Below are 14,668 nucleotides of genomic sequence, written 5' to 3' on the forward strand. Positions count from 1 at the left end.
TACTGTACAGACCATGCATGGTATTGTTTATGAGTGCAGGTCTACCTGAAATGGGAGGTGGCGGCAGCTTTGGACCTCAACAAGTTCCCATGTTTGTATTAGACCCTCCTGCCTAAGTATCTGACTGCTCAGAGGGAAGTGAAGTAGTCCAGAAGAAAAAGGGAGACAGGGCAAATGGGTTTCATGATTTGGATTCAAAACTGAGGATATGCTATAGCTACATAGGGTCTTGATAATTGAGTGTCAAGCTGAACACAGGGTGGTCAGATGAAAAAGAGGACATGCAGCTGCACTTGTCGCATCAACTACACCTGCTGAAATTCCCTCTTCTACACAGCTATTAAAGTGCCAGAGACTTGTCCTCTTTTTCCATCTCACCACCCTAAGCAAATTGGAATTGGACACCAGGGAGTCCCAAATTCAAGCACTGGGCACTATGGTAGCCTTGGGCAACTTACTGATTTTCACCTTCAGTTTTCTATCTGTCAAATGAATATCTGGGAAGTGAAGTGTAAGAAATAGCATATGACAATCTCCAGGCCACGAAATTGGATAGAGTTGCATTCTTTCTTCAGGCCCCATTGTCACAGAGACAATGGATAGTGACGGCTCTCTGTGCCTGATGCACACTTCACAGACCGACCCAGTGTGTGAGTACATTAGAGTGGGCTGTTAAACTGGAATCTCATCTACACCATCCCACGCACACCACAGCAGAGCTGGGGCAAAAAAGCAGGGACTGGAAGGAGAATTTGATGAAATGCTAACACTGTGTTTTTGAGTCACAAGTTTTCAGCAAGGCTTGATAAAAGCCTAACAGCCAAATCATATATTATAGTATCATATATTATAGGTCATGCCACCACTTTTGAGAGAGGAAAAACATGGAGTCCAGCGATTTAATAGAAAGATATTTAGGATACAACAGTTGTGTTTGAATTCTGATATTCAATTTTTATTCCAAATCTCCTATTTTAGTTATCATATATCAACAGGAGTCACAGACTTTCATTTGCACGTACATGTCAAATTGCTCAGAAATACAATGTTTGATGCAGTGTGTGCACTGCATAGTCTGTAAAGGGTTGAGTTTGAGGAGGGATGTTCTGTGTTTGGTTGTTGATGGTTGTTTTGCATATACAAGTTACCACTTCATATTTATATTCCTGCAAGTGAGGAACATGCATGTGTAAATTCAGCTGCAATCGCTGCCCATTTGGGAGAGATGGTAGGCTAGCTAGATTAAGAACTGTATAGTGGGTACTAAGAATGGAAAGCCTCTCCAACTTTTTGTACAATAAATATTACCCATATTTTTACCCAGCAAATCACCTTCACTCCAAGTTGCACAGTGAAAGTGCATTCACTGTGCAGTATAATGTACCTTTCCCAAGAAGTGGGGAATTTGGTTGCATCAGTAGCAAATGGTGTGGTGTGGCGCTGCCATTTCCCTGGTCTCTGTCACAGCACTGCTGTTTACTGGGAGGTAGCGAAGGGGAGTCCAGGTGGTACTGAAGTTGGCACAGTAGAAATGCACCAGCACAGTCAATCTGGGGCTCCTGCCAGTATGCTTGCATTGTGGCCACCTCCCTCCTCCACCTCCCAAGAAGTAGCAGTGATGCCACTGACCAGAGGTCAAGTGAGTGGTGCTGCCCCACCACACTGTCCAATACTGGATTGCCCAACTGTTGCAGGTACCTCTTTTGTGATAGAATCAGTGATCTGTGCTGTAACTCGCTCCCCTATAAGCCTTCACTATTTAGTGAGGTCTGTTTGTTTGTTTGTTTGTCTGTTTGTTTTAAAAGTCTGTGAACCCCCTACACATACAGATACAGTGGTACCTTGGGTTACGAACTTAATTCATTCCGGAGGTCCGTTCTTAACCCAAAACTGTTCTTAACGTGAGGTGCGCTTTTGCTAATGGGGCTTCTTGCTGCTGCCACACCCCGGGCGTGCAATTTCCATTCTCATCCTGGGGCAAAGTTCACAACCCGAGGTACTACTTCTGGGTTAGCGGAGTTTGTAACCCGAAGTGTTTGTAACCCGAGGTACCACTGTATGTTCATTTCATCATCTTTTAATGGAGTGAATGGAGTGAATCTGCCTTTTTGATTACAGTGGTGCCTCGCAAGACGAAATTAATTCGTTCCACGAGTCTCTTCGTCTAGCGGTTTTTTCGTCTTGCGAAGCAACCCTATTAGCGGATTAGCGCTATTAGCGGTTTAGCGGCTATTAGCGGCTATTAAAGGCTTAAGGGATTAGCGAATTAGCTGCTTAAAGGCTATTAGCGGTTTAGCGGCTTAGAAAAAAGGGGTGGGGAGCGGAAAAAAATCTCAAGACTCGCAAGACATTTTCTTCTTGCGAAGCAAGCCCATAGGGAAATTCGTCCTGCGAAGCGCATCACACCATTGTTATTGAAAAGGGGTCAGTGGAAGTCAATATGTAGCTGTGATTACAAAACAGTCATCAACATCATCAACCCACTGCTTTCCATGCACCGGGCCTAACAGGAAGCTTGCCAAATGTCAGTGGTTTCATGTTGTTCCTTGGCCCTGTTGAGGGAGAAATACAAGGAAGATGTTTGATGTTGCCTTTTGTTGCCATCTTAACTTTAAGAAGCCGTTGGCACAAAAGTACACCTTGGAAATAAGATCCCCAAAATATAACTTTTACTCATATGTTTCTCTTTTCTATTTGCTGTTCCCTGAAGGACCACAATGAGTACAATTCCTCCATGGCGAAGAGCCAGACCAACACGGCACGGATTGATGGGCTGCGACCAGGGATGGTGTATGTGGTACAGGTTCGGGCTCGGACAGTGGCTGGCTATGGGAAATACAGTGGGAAAATGTGCTTCCAAACCTTAACGGATGGTAAGTGTAACAAAAAAAGGAGGGGGGAGCAGGGAGGGAACTGAGAAAGGAACAGAGGGAAGGAGGTTGCACTCTGTCGAGCCTCGAAGCTATAATTGGATTAAATCAACTTGTCTCTCCAAACCCTTGCCTCCCAGTGGGGCAGTGTGGAGAGAGACTGGTGATTTAGAGAGATGTTTGATTAATTGCCAGCTGGAGGATTAATCTGACTGAAATCTCTTATCTCTGTTTTTGCCCTGACCATGTAAGTGATTCCCCGCCCAACTGCATATGAATGGGTTTTCAGTGTTTGCATGCAAGCTAGGGAGGGATCGGATTGGCCTCTGTTAGTCAGAGTAGTGGCCCGGTATTCTGTATCCAGCAGTGGGTAGTATTCTGCATAATATAGGATTTATACATGAGTGTGGTGTGGTGTGCTATCCCTCATTGTTCGCAACCAACATGTAAATCTGTAGTTCTAGGAAATATGCACGTGTGGTGGTATAATAAAATTAGATTTTGTTTGAAGTTATAGGAAGTTGAGAAATAAACTGAATGTAAACATTCAGAGCCTGACTGTATTTGCCAATATCCTTTGATTGTATAAAACATTGCACCACCTTCCAAGGTCTAACTGCAACAGTCACAAGTTCATATTTGGATTTCCGAAGAAACAGAGACAGGCCCGTGTACATTAGTTTAAGGTTGGTAGATTAAATCTGTTTACTTAAGCATGATAGCCCAACACTCTACCAACAAGCAGCCAATTAAAAGTGTATAAAAGAGAGTATACATTTGCACTCCTGAATTTACTCTGGTGGCCAGTCTCTCTGCACTAGAGAGTGTATGGGACCTTCCTCCAAAAAGCAGGCCTAGAAGAAGTCCAGAGGAAATTGTGCATAATTGGAAGAACTCTGTGATAAAGATTAGCTCTCCAAATGTAGGCAAAGTATCTCCCTTGGCACTCACAACCACTGTGGAATCAGACCAGAGGCATCTTCTTTCTCTACCACTGAGGGTTTTCTGTATATGTTGTGTCAAACATGGCCGCTACTTTGGCCCCAATAGCCTGCAAGAATTAGCATGCAGGGATTTGAAAACTTAGACTTGCTTTCTCTAGAATGAACTGAAACATATAAGCTCATGACCACAGCCTTGTGCAGGTATGGCACATAAACAAAAAGTTAACCCAATCAGGAGGCATGGGGCAGGCCCCACCCCCCAATATCCCCATGTGTGCCATCTCTACCTCTCTCTTTCTGTGCTGAGCAGGGAAGACCTGAAGAGGAATATCCACGTTGTAGTCATTTGAATGCAAATAGAACCTTCCACACGATTAGGAACCGTGATAAAGTTCTATGGTCCTGTTTTCTATTATTACCATACTAAATATGTATTAGTGTTCAAGATTTGTCTACAATTGACAGCCACTCTCAGTTCATCAGGATTAAAGCATCTCACATAGTTATTCACTAAGAATGGGTTGGCCGTTGCATTTTTAAAGTGTACATCCGAAGTATGTACTAAAACTGTAATCTGTTAGGGAGACAAATTGGTTTGAAAGATATACACACTGACATGAAGGGTGTTGACATGTGTCACTGAACCAGCAATTCACTGCTGTATATACACAGCTTAAACACACATGTGATTCCCATAGTGCGTCAAGCACAGAAGTCTTGACTGTATCATAATTTCTATATCTGCAGAAGTGGACAAGGTTCAGTTTTAAGTGTACACAATTAATTTTCTCAGAACCTAAAGACTGAAAAACCAACATGTTTGGTTAATTATATTTTGAAGAATTGTTCAAGTTCTAGCTTAAACTTCAGGGGAGACACATATATATGAGACTTTTTGATGATGCCTGGTTAGACAAATCTTAATTTGCTTGTAACAAAATATATTCTTTTCAGTAATATATTCTCACCATAGCTAATGATCAGCAAGCAATCCCCCCCCCCCATTCAGGTGGCCGTCTCCATGGAGCACTTTTAATAGGTTCTTTCAAAGTCTAGCAAAGTCACTTTTGCTACAAATGCCTCCTTGTCTAGTGTCCAGAAGTTTTAATTGAGGAAGGGTATGGGGAGCACATACACACAGCACATAACTGATGGACATTTTAAAAAATGATTTTCTCCAATACTTACAATTAGGCAGACAAGGAGAATGCTGTGTCTGAAATAGAAGCAGCTAATTGAAATACAGCAAGAATGGATATTGTATGTTATTAAATAATAATTGATTGTTAAATGAGATTTTGCACAGGATTTAAGCATCAAGCAGGAGATAAAACAGGTTACCAGTAATTAGCTGCAAAACGAGAGGAAGAAAATTAAAAGGAAGTGTGAAATATTTCCATTTGTGTGAATTCATTCTAAGCTGATAGGACTTAGAGACAGAATTATCAGAAGATGAACAATAATTTTAATAAAATAAAAATGTTAATTGATGTGTAGGTCCATTGTGGTAAGGACTGAACAAATAAAGAGTTCTTCCTATCTGATCAACTTATTGAGAAAGCCAGAAGGCATTGCAAAGGATATCATTTCCCTGGATTAGGTCCTGGGTTGCAGGGCAAACATAAGCCAAAGTTTGCATGTTCTGATGTAATGGTAAACTAAGGTTTGCAAAACAACAACAACCAAAAAGTAATTAGGTTCTCTGAGTCTGCAAGGGAAGTATGGAGATGGAAGAAAAAATATAAATGTCTAAGGCTCCTTCCAGGCTTTTCCTTGTAGTATGAAAAATGATTTGGTGTTCCATGTGAACTGAGCCATTAGTAAGTGCTTCTCTTCCATACCCCTCAATGTTCAACTTGCCAAACTGCAGAGTTCAGGATCTGAGAGCCCTTCTAATATAGAAATGGCAAAAGCTGTCTCTTTCCAGATAGCATTGTTACAATCCCTGTCATGCATGGGATTCCAGGGGTCTTCAACCAGGATCTGTGCTTCTTTGGATCACCTGTGTAACCCATCCTGAATTCCTGGTAGAAATGGTGGCATACAAAGATGGTAAATAAATAATAGAGTTTTGCTATTAGCAGCAAAGGCTTCTACGAGCAGGCAAGAATGTTACAAATGTATTTTCTTTTCCAGATGACTACAAGTCAGAACTGAGAGAACAACTGCCATTGATTGCCGGGTCTGCAGCAGCAGGGGTCGTCTTTATTGTCTCCTTAGTGGCTATTTCAATTGTTTGCAGCAGGTACCATTTGCCACATTATAAATTTTGCTTTCATTCCAAAGGCTGAATCTTCCTGAAGGAGATTGTGGAAACACACACATTTACTGCAGGGCAGCGCTGGATAATGGAATCAAGGAGCTAACAATTGATCTGTAATGGTTACATAAGAAGCGCGGTGTAGGTGCTAATGGATATTTGGTTTGCGTAGCTTAAGCACACCTTCTTTACAGGGGCGAATGTTCTATTGCCAAGACACGCTTTCACACAGGGCAGAATCTTGCATGTATTCTCTTACAAAGGGTGCCAGATTTAAACAACGACAACAACGAGCTACGCCAGTCTCTGCATTTAATGACACTTTCCCCGAGAAAGCTCCTTTCCAAATGCCTGTTGCTTTCCATTACTGGTCCTGAGCTTGATGCACACAGGCCTACCAAAAGACACTCTTCCTGAGGAGTTTCTGGTAGAAAACTCAATTTGCGGTTTGCAGGGCCAGCTCTGACTATTAGGGAGGTTGCCTCTGGTAACAGATGCTGGGTGATGGGGACTGGCGATGAAGTGTTGGAGGACAGAGCTGTGCCCCCAAAGCTGTCCTACTACTCTCAGGCGCTGTGGGGAATGCTACAGTGTCACCAATGTTGAAGTAAGATTCAACTGTCTATCTGGTCACACACATGGAAAGGATGGGGTGCGATTTTGTCCCTCGCCTCAGGCAGCTCCAGTCCTTGAGCCAGTCCTGATATGTTAATTCCATATTTGGCCACAAAGGTGCAGTGAATAAGGACAAACTGGTCTGTCTTTACAGCCTTGGGCACTGATTGAACGGCATCTTCTTTTTCATTTTCCTAGGAAGCGAGCTTACAGCAAAGAGGCAGTGTACAGTGATAAGTTACAACACTACAGCACTGGTCGAGGTGAGTGGCGGGAGAAGCCAGGGAAGTTTGGACAACTCCACGTAACTGTTTTTCATTGGGGCAGGGTTGAGAAATGTCAATTAGATTTATTTGTTTCCTAAATTTATTCACCACCTTTTGATAATAAAATTCATCCCAAGGCAGTTTACTACCTTATATATCAAAATTCAACAACAAAATACATTTTTTTAAAAAATACATCCACTTTAAAGGCATCTTGAAGCATAGTGGTCTAACTTGGAAGTAAGATAAAGCTGAGAGTGAAAGACATGTGGAAGGAATGGCAAGAGCGATGGACAGTACTGAGATAACTAAGGAGGGGAGCAGGGATCATTTCAAGGAATATATTGGCAGAGAACTTAAAGTGAGAACAAGCGTTTTGCTGGAAGATGTTTAAGCTTGTACGAAAGTGGGGATTTTCTCAGGAGATACTCTGCAGAGCAATTTTTAAAAAGGCAGCAAGGAAACAGGGAGAATGTAAGGCTTCAAAAAGCACTGGAGGAAATCCTCAGCCTTTGTGCCTCCTGGCTTTTGTTTAGTCAGATGTTGAAACAGGTTCTGCCATTATTTTTTACGAATGCGTGTTTTAGGAAAAATGAGAAGCTGAGATGTATGCAGCACTTGCTTGTCAGCCAGTTACTTGTAGTATGCGCTTGTCATCAGCCCTTTTACACATGAGTCCTAGGAGAGAGGCCTACACACAGACCTCGGCTCAGCAGAAATGGGAGTTTGTCACAGATTACTGTAAAGAGCAACTGCCTCCTTGCTTGCTATAGTTAGATTGATGAGCAAAGGCAAGGTCTTGGAGGGAATCGATAAACAAACACTCCCCCCCCCCCATTCTATAAAGTGGCTGGTTTTTCCAACTTCCTCCTTTTGAAATGCATAGATTGATTAGCCACAGTGAAATATAGGCATATGGCTTTTCATCAGCTGTTTAGTAAACAGATCATATCCAGATCCTTCCCAGAATGCAAACGGAGCTCTCCTGAAAGGCAGCAAATGAGCCTTTATAACCTGTATTAGGAAAGTTAATAGGATAATAAAATAGCAAGGCAGCAATCTTGGCCAGTGAGTAATCACTGTCCATCGACACTTCTCCGCCCGCACCTACACATACTTTACGTGCTTGCTGTGCATGCAGAACCAGCTGCAAACAATTATATTCCGACAGTTCCCAGGTGTTTCTGGGGAAATCTCCAACACAAATGCACACAGCTCTTTAGGGCTCTTCAGATTACAGCCAGCAGCAATACCTATGTAAACCACAGCCAAAGCAGGAAATGAGATAGGGGGAAGAAAACCAAATTGGGAGCAGCTAAAATCCAATTTGCACTTTAGGAGAGAAGCCTCCCAGACTTTCTCTTTCTTTAAAAGGAAAATGTGAGCCTAAATTCTTGGGGAGAATGTACTCATTATAATTCAAATGGACGGATCATGAACATGCAGCCATGGAATTAAAGATTAACCAAGAGCGTACTGCAAAAGGTGGAATTAAGGTTTCCTGCTAAATTTGTAGTTGCTCTTGTACTTCCTGACCTTCAGATGCTTTGTTGTATATCCCTGAGATTTTCTTAATTTTAACTTTTGGACAAAATGTCTCTGGATCACTTCTTATCCTTAAGGGAAGATAATTAAGCTGAAAACAGAGGCCAAGAGAGCTCAGTGCTGGAGCCTAATAGGTTTAAATAATTTTAAAGCTATTTAATGAGACCAATCTGAATATGGATGATGGGATCCTTTGCACAGAAAGTTTCTAAGCTCGGCAACAGTGAATCAGGATACAGTAACTATCCGTATTTTTCCGCTAATGTGTAATACCCTTTAAGGAAACATGTGATCAGATTACCTAAAATGTTTACTTCAGTACAAAATATATGTCAGTATACTAGACTATACAGAAGATTGTGAAAACTGCCAAAAAAGCATAACTCAAAAAACATAAATATAAAGTTACACTATTATATCAACTTTCTAACTAACATGCTGGTATATCTGAAATTACTGAGCACAAATAGCATTTATCAGCCACAACGGAATTTATTTTTTTTACTAAGGGACAATATATGTTATATAAATACCTGTAGGCTACTTATGCTAATAAATCAATATACCTATAAATGTAAATATGAAAGTGTTTGGAACTTAGCTCTGAGAGTCTGACATTTTGAGGGTTCCATTTATAGAACAGTGACCCTTAGAGCTGGTGGGAGAGAGATAATATAGATGGGGAACATCTCCTCAAATGTTGTTGGACTCCCTTCAACACCCAGTTGCAAGATAATCTAAAAATTACAGCTCTGTGCAAATTGCCTCTTGAAATTCTCCACCATATTTGTGGGCAGAGAAATTATGGGGAGAGGAATTCACTTAATTTTTCCAGGGGATGAGAAATTTTTCCAAAAGTCATTCTAGGGCATTGTGGGAGGGGGATGGATACTGCCCCCCACCAAAAATGGTGGAGAAATTTCTTCAAAGTGTTCTTCTTTTTCTAGATAGGTGAGACCAAGAAAAATCTCAGAAATTTCCTGATAAAACCTAAGTCTAAGAAATTTCACTTCCTTTCTACAGAAAACCCTACTTACCCTGTTTGGGGCTCTTTGGAAGAAGTATGGAACACACATACCATTCCAAATAAATAAATAAATGTGAGGCCAGTACTTCTAGAAAATTATTCAAAGTACACATATATATGATGCTAGAAAGACATGGATTTCTGGCTTATTTCTATGTGCATTTTTGAATGTGAGTAGGAATGTGTAATGTTGGAGAAGTGGGCTTAGGTTTGGACCACATTTACTGAGATTGGTGGTGGCCCTGAGATGTAGATGAATAGAAAAAAGTTGACCCAGCGCTTGAGCAGATTGCCCTTCCTGTCTTAGTGTTGTTTTTGCAATACAGGTAGAAACTTCCCCTTTTGATATAAAAATGCACACATCCCCATGGTTGCTGTTTGCTGTGTCTTTGTTCAGCAAGTTAGTTTTCTGTGTCATGACATTTGGATGGATTTTTACTTTCTGGGCTCTGCAGGAGCTTCTTCAGCATGACCTTCGTACCCCTGTAGCCAGCAAATCTTTGAGCAAACATATTTACCACTTCTCAAACACCGCTGGACTGTTTGTATACATGATACGCCTCTTCCCTACTGCCATGATGCTCTTTTGCGGCATTTCTGCACTTTTTAATGCCCATTAGCTAAAGCCTTGTTCCCTGAGCCATTACAGTGCTTCTCCCTATGCCCTTGGTCCTCTGATGTGTTCCCACTGCTGACATTTTCCCCGAAACAGCACTTTGTCTCTCTGTCTGACAGCATTTTTTTTTTTAATGGAAAGAATTATTTCGTATAAGGCAAAAGCAAACACACAGCCCAGTGGCAGGAACATTGTAAGGGCAGCCCATCAGGACAAATTTGAGACAGCTGGCATAAAACAAGGCAAAAATATGTAGGTAAGGCAGCACATAAATTCTGGCCTCCTCTGTGCAGAAATTTTAAAAGTTATTAATAGGCAGCAGATCAACTCGTTCCCTCTGAGACAAAACAAAGGTTTCTGCAGGTATGTTTTCCTGCATTGATCTGTGGGGTGCCATGCCTTGAATCAATCCTGCCAATGCATTTCCTTTATTTTCAAACTCGCCCACCTCTTTTTGAAAAAGCTCCCACCTGGATGCCAAATCTGAGTAGCAGCTCATTGGTAACAGTGCATATCCCAGGTGACTGCTGATAGTGCCTTGAAGACTGCACACATTTCAGATTACCCACTTTTGGCAACCTCTGAGCAAGGCCTGCACTGCACAAAATAAAAGACTCTGTTCCTGGAATTTGAGTGTGGGTGGCGCTGTGGTCTAAACCACTGAGCCTCTTGGGCTTGCCAATCAGAAGGTCAGCATTTCATATCCTCACAATGGGGTGAGCTCCCATTGCTCTGTCCCAGCTCCTGCCAACCTAGCAGTTCGAAAGTAGATAAACAGGTACTGCTGTGGTGGGAAGGTAAACAGCATTTCCATGCGCTCTGGTTTCCGTCATGGCATTCCGTTGCACCAGAAGTGGTTTAGTCATGCTGCCCACATGACCCAGAAAGCTGTCTGTGGACAAACGCCGGCTCCCTTGGCCTGAAAGTGAGATGAGCACCACAACCCCATAGTCTCCTTTGACTGGATTTAACCATCCAGGGGTCCTTTACCTTTTTACCTTTACCTAGCTCTGCTAGCCAGAGCCAGTGCAACAAGTCCCACTAGCACAATGGGGCTTCCCCCTTCTCCTGCTCTCATGCCCTCCTACCAGCCCGAAGAGAGGTGAGAGAACACCCAGAATAGCATGCAGCGGGAGGAGATGGGAGATCTTTCCATCAGGCAAGTAAAAATGTTTGTGCTGATGGAGTGATCTCCTTAGCGCTGCTTGGAATTCCATCCATAAATTCTGAGTATAGGGATGGATGGGGAAAGCTTGTTGCCAAAGCTGTGGTGACTACTAATGAAAGCTATGTGAACAGCTAGGATACTCTCCTAATTCCACACTGCTCAGTGGGAAGGTTAAGTGAGGAAGTAATGGCCAAGAGAGCCCAGAGAATCCAAGGTCTGGAGAATGGCTTGGGGTGGCCAGAGATCATTCTCACATGAATATGAAAATATGCACATAAGAGGTCATTTAAGGTTTCCCAAAAGAAGGCATTTTGCTAACGATTGCAGGCTAGATAATGGAGAAAGAGAGCAAATAAAACATTTTCTTTTAAAATCCCGGGTCTTGGAAGAATCCACAGGTCAGGACCATTTCTTTATGTTTGTGGTGGGGAGAAAGTGTCCCTCAGCAAAGGTAAAGGTAAAGGACTCCTGGACAGTTAAGTCCAGTCAAAGGCGACTATGGGGTTGCGGTGCTCATCTCGCTTTCAGGCTGAGGGAGCCAGCGTTTGTCCACAGGCAGCTTTCTGGGACATGTGGCCAGCATGACTAAACTGCTTCTGGCACCATGGAACGCCATGACGGAAACCAGAGTGCATGGAAAAGTCCCTCATTACCCCCGCAAAGCTCTAGTAAGAGCACTCCCTGCAGCCCCCTCTACTTGGCTGATGTAAATAAAAAAGGGTACAAGGTAACAAGCAACGCTTTCAATTCTCTTTCGGCACACTGCAGAGCCAGTGCTACAGTCTATCACTGCAACAGTAAAACAGAAATCCTTACAGTGTATATCTTTTTTCCCAAATGAAACATCTAGGTTAGTCTGTCTAATTAACTCTTCAAACCATTTTCTGAGTGTTGGAGTGCTGGCATTTAAGTGACCTAGATGCAATAAGCAGCCAAACACAAATGAGGCAGCCTCAGTTGGCAAGCCAGTCTCTTCCATGTGCCTGATTGCAGAGTATCAGTATCTTGTTCTACAAGTAAGAAGTTAAGAAGACAATAATTGCTTGCTGGAGCAGAGCAAGGTCCATCTAGTTTTGCATTCTGTTTTTAACAGAGACTGACCAGATGCTTCCCATGGTCACAAGCTAGACATGAAGACCTCCCTTGTTGTTATCATCAGCATCTGGTATTTATATACATAGGTACACTAGCTCTATATGTGGAGGTTCCATTTAGCTATTTTGGCTAAAGCTCTCCTACATCTTAAAGGTAATTTCCAAAAGTTCATGATCCATTTTGTGTGCTGGCAAGAGCTGTGTGCCCATGCTAATACTGTGCATATAGCCTCATAGCCAGGTGATTCCACTGGATTCATGTTCTCAGTTATTGGTAAGTATCCATGCAAGATGCAAAGTGTGTGTCCTTGAAAACCCTGAAACACAAAATTAGAAAGATGCATCTTTCACTAGCTTGCCATCTGCTGGTGGTACAGAAAAAAAAACGCACAACTTTGAGATACAGGCATTCTCCCCAGCTGCATGCTTCAGTGAAACTAAAGTGGGGAGCACCTCTAAACACCCTTTAAACTGCCTCTGTGCCCTCTCACTTCAGTCCGTACCAAAATACTGGATCCAAAAATATCCACAACTAGAATTGAAACTCTGGGGCCAGCAGAAGGCTGGAGGATGCATGGGAAAGCAATGCAGCTGCTGCATGACCCCACACATCAGCTGTTAGATGGGGAGGCTGAACAGCCTAATCAGAGCCCTGCTGCACCTCTGGTCTCTATGGGGTTTCCTTCACCCTCACTGACATCTTCTTCAGAATCTGGAGAGTGTCCCTTTGTGAGCCACAAGGACTCTGTAGCTCTCTCCTGCCATTTCTGGGTTTGAATTGAACTATTTAATTATTTCCCAGCGCTGTGTGTGTATGCGGTCACTTGAGTCTATTGCTTGTAAGTGATGTGTGTGTGTGTGTGTGTGTGTGTGCATGCCTGTGCAGAAAAGTCCTCTTCTTTAGGCAGAACAGAGAGGTTGCTAATTCTCAGCAAGAAAACCAAACAGCTCCTGTCAACTAGGAATATACACCGTTCTACTCACCATCTTTGAGTAGATGAATCATAAAGCTTTTATTGATAGCCCTATGGTTGGATTTGGTCTTTGTACTGAACTTTACACTTCCAGACATGTTGTTCCAAATATGTCAGACTGCCTTTATCCATAGTCTGGTTCCAAACTCTGGCAGATTTCCTCAGACTTCTTATGAGCCCAGAGCTGTTTGTCAGCAGCATGGATACCTTTCTCCTGGACATTTAGAAGCCATTTTACACTGGCCGAGTGGGTAGCACTAAGTCCAAGGTCATTGTGTCCCCACCTTGATCCTTCTGCATTATATGTTTGTTTTGCTTTTCTAATCTGTAAGCCAGCCTTGGTTATGATCTTGTAAATTCCTTTGTAATCCTGCTAGAGCATCAGCTGCACTTGTAAAAGGATTTATGGAACAGTAAAAATGTATGTGATGAAGCTGTAAAAAGATTTATGAACTGGGCAAAGCATGGATGACTTCATCGCAGGTTTTGCCATCAGTAATGGAAGGATAGAGTTTTGGCCCAGTGTGTGCCTAAGGCTGCCTTCCTGTAAGCTGCAGCTTTCCCTTTGGCAGATTTAGTGCTTTACTACTAAGCTGTAAGGGAAAGAATTGTACTGCAAGGAAGAGAGATGAACTATTGTAAGGGTTTGGTATTTCACTAGGTGTTGTGTCCTATGCCACCTGTGCTGCTTCTACTAGACGTGGTGCACCATCCGGATGAGTAGTAACCAGCAGTTGGTGGGGAATGGACATTCTGCCCTGTTCCTATGTGACTTGTGAGTGTCAGGCACTCTGAATTCTCAAGACTCATAGAAACTCTGGAGTTTCTCTGGAGTGACTCCTCTGTAGTCCTGGGATATTCTAGACCTGCATCTTCACATTTCATAGGGTTTACGGCTGCTACTTAACATTAAATATGTGGTAAACGAACAATGCTTGAATGGGATTGGATTAATTATATAGACATTAAAACTGCAGTCCTAAGCCGAGAAGAGGTGGAGAGTGTTTGCTCTCTGACTGATTGCCAAACATAAAAAAGGTGAGGAGCAAATCCCAGGAGAGATGAGATGCTAGAACAAAAGTTAATAATAGGATGGAAAGAGAAAGGGGCAGGCGAGAGTAGGGAATAGGGGAGTCACAGCAGTGGGGCTGACTTTAGTGCCATTGCCCAGAATAAAAGAGGATTACTATTTTTCCAGTGAAAACAAGATAACTGTGCAATGCATTCCAAGGATTGCCTGCTGCGATCACCCAGAGTATCTCTGGCAATCTTTTCAGGTGTTAAATATA

At 42.6% G+C, this 14,668-nt stretch overlaps 1 protein-coding gene across 15 annotated transcripts in view; it reads left to right on the forward strand.

The window, feature by feature from the left end:
- The window catches only part of EPHB1 (EPH receptor B1), a 347,409-nt gene that overhangs the window by 290,917 nt on the left and 41,824 nt on the right, over nt 1–14,668 (forward strand). For all 15 annotated transcript variants that reach the window (XM_083443210.1, XM_083443209.1, XM_083443212.1 and 12 more), the window contains 3 exons: nt 2,711–2,873; nt 5,951–6,059; nt 6,888–6,952. In XM_083443210.1, the coding sequence (XP_083299336.1) occupies nt 2,711–2,873; nt 5,951–6,059; nt 6,888–6,952 (337 nt within the window). The remainder of the gene's footprint in view (nt 1–2,710; nt 2,874–5,950; nt 6,060–6,887; nt 6,953–14,668) is intronic.

The sequence above is a fragment of the Podarcis tiliguerta genome, assembly GCF_965153285.1.
Source record: "Podarcis tiliguerta genome assembly, chromosome: 5".
NCBI classification, from domain to species: Eukaryota; Metazoa; Chordata; class Lepidosauria; order Squamata; family Lacertidae; genus Podarcis; species Podarcis tiliguerta.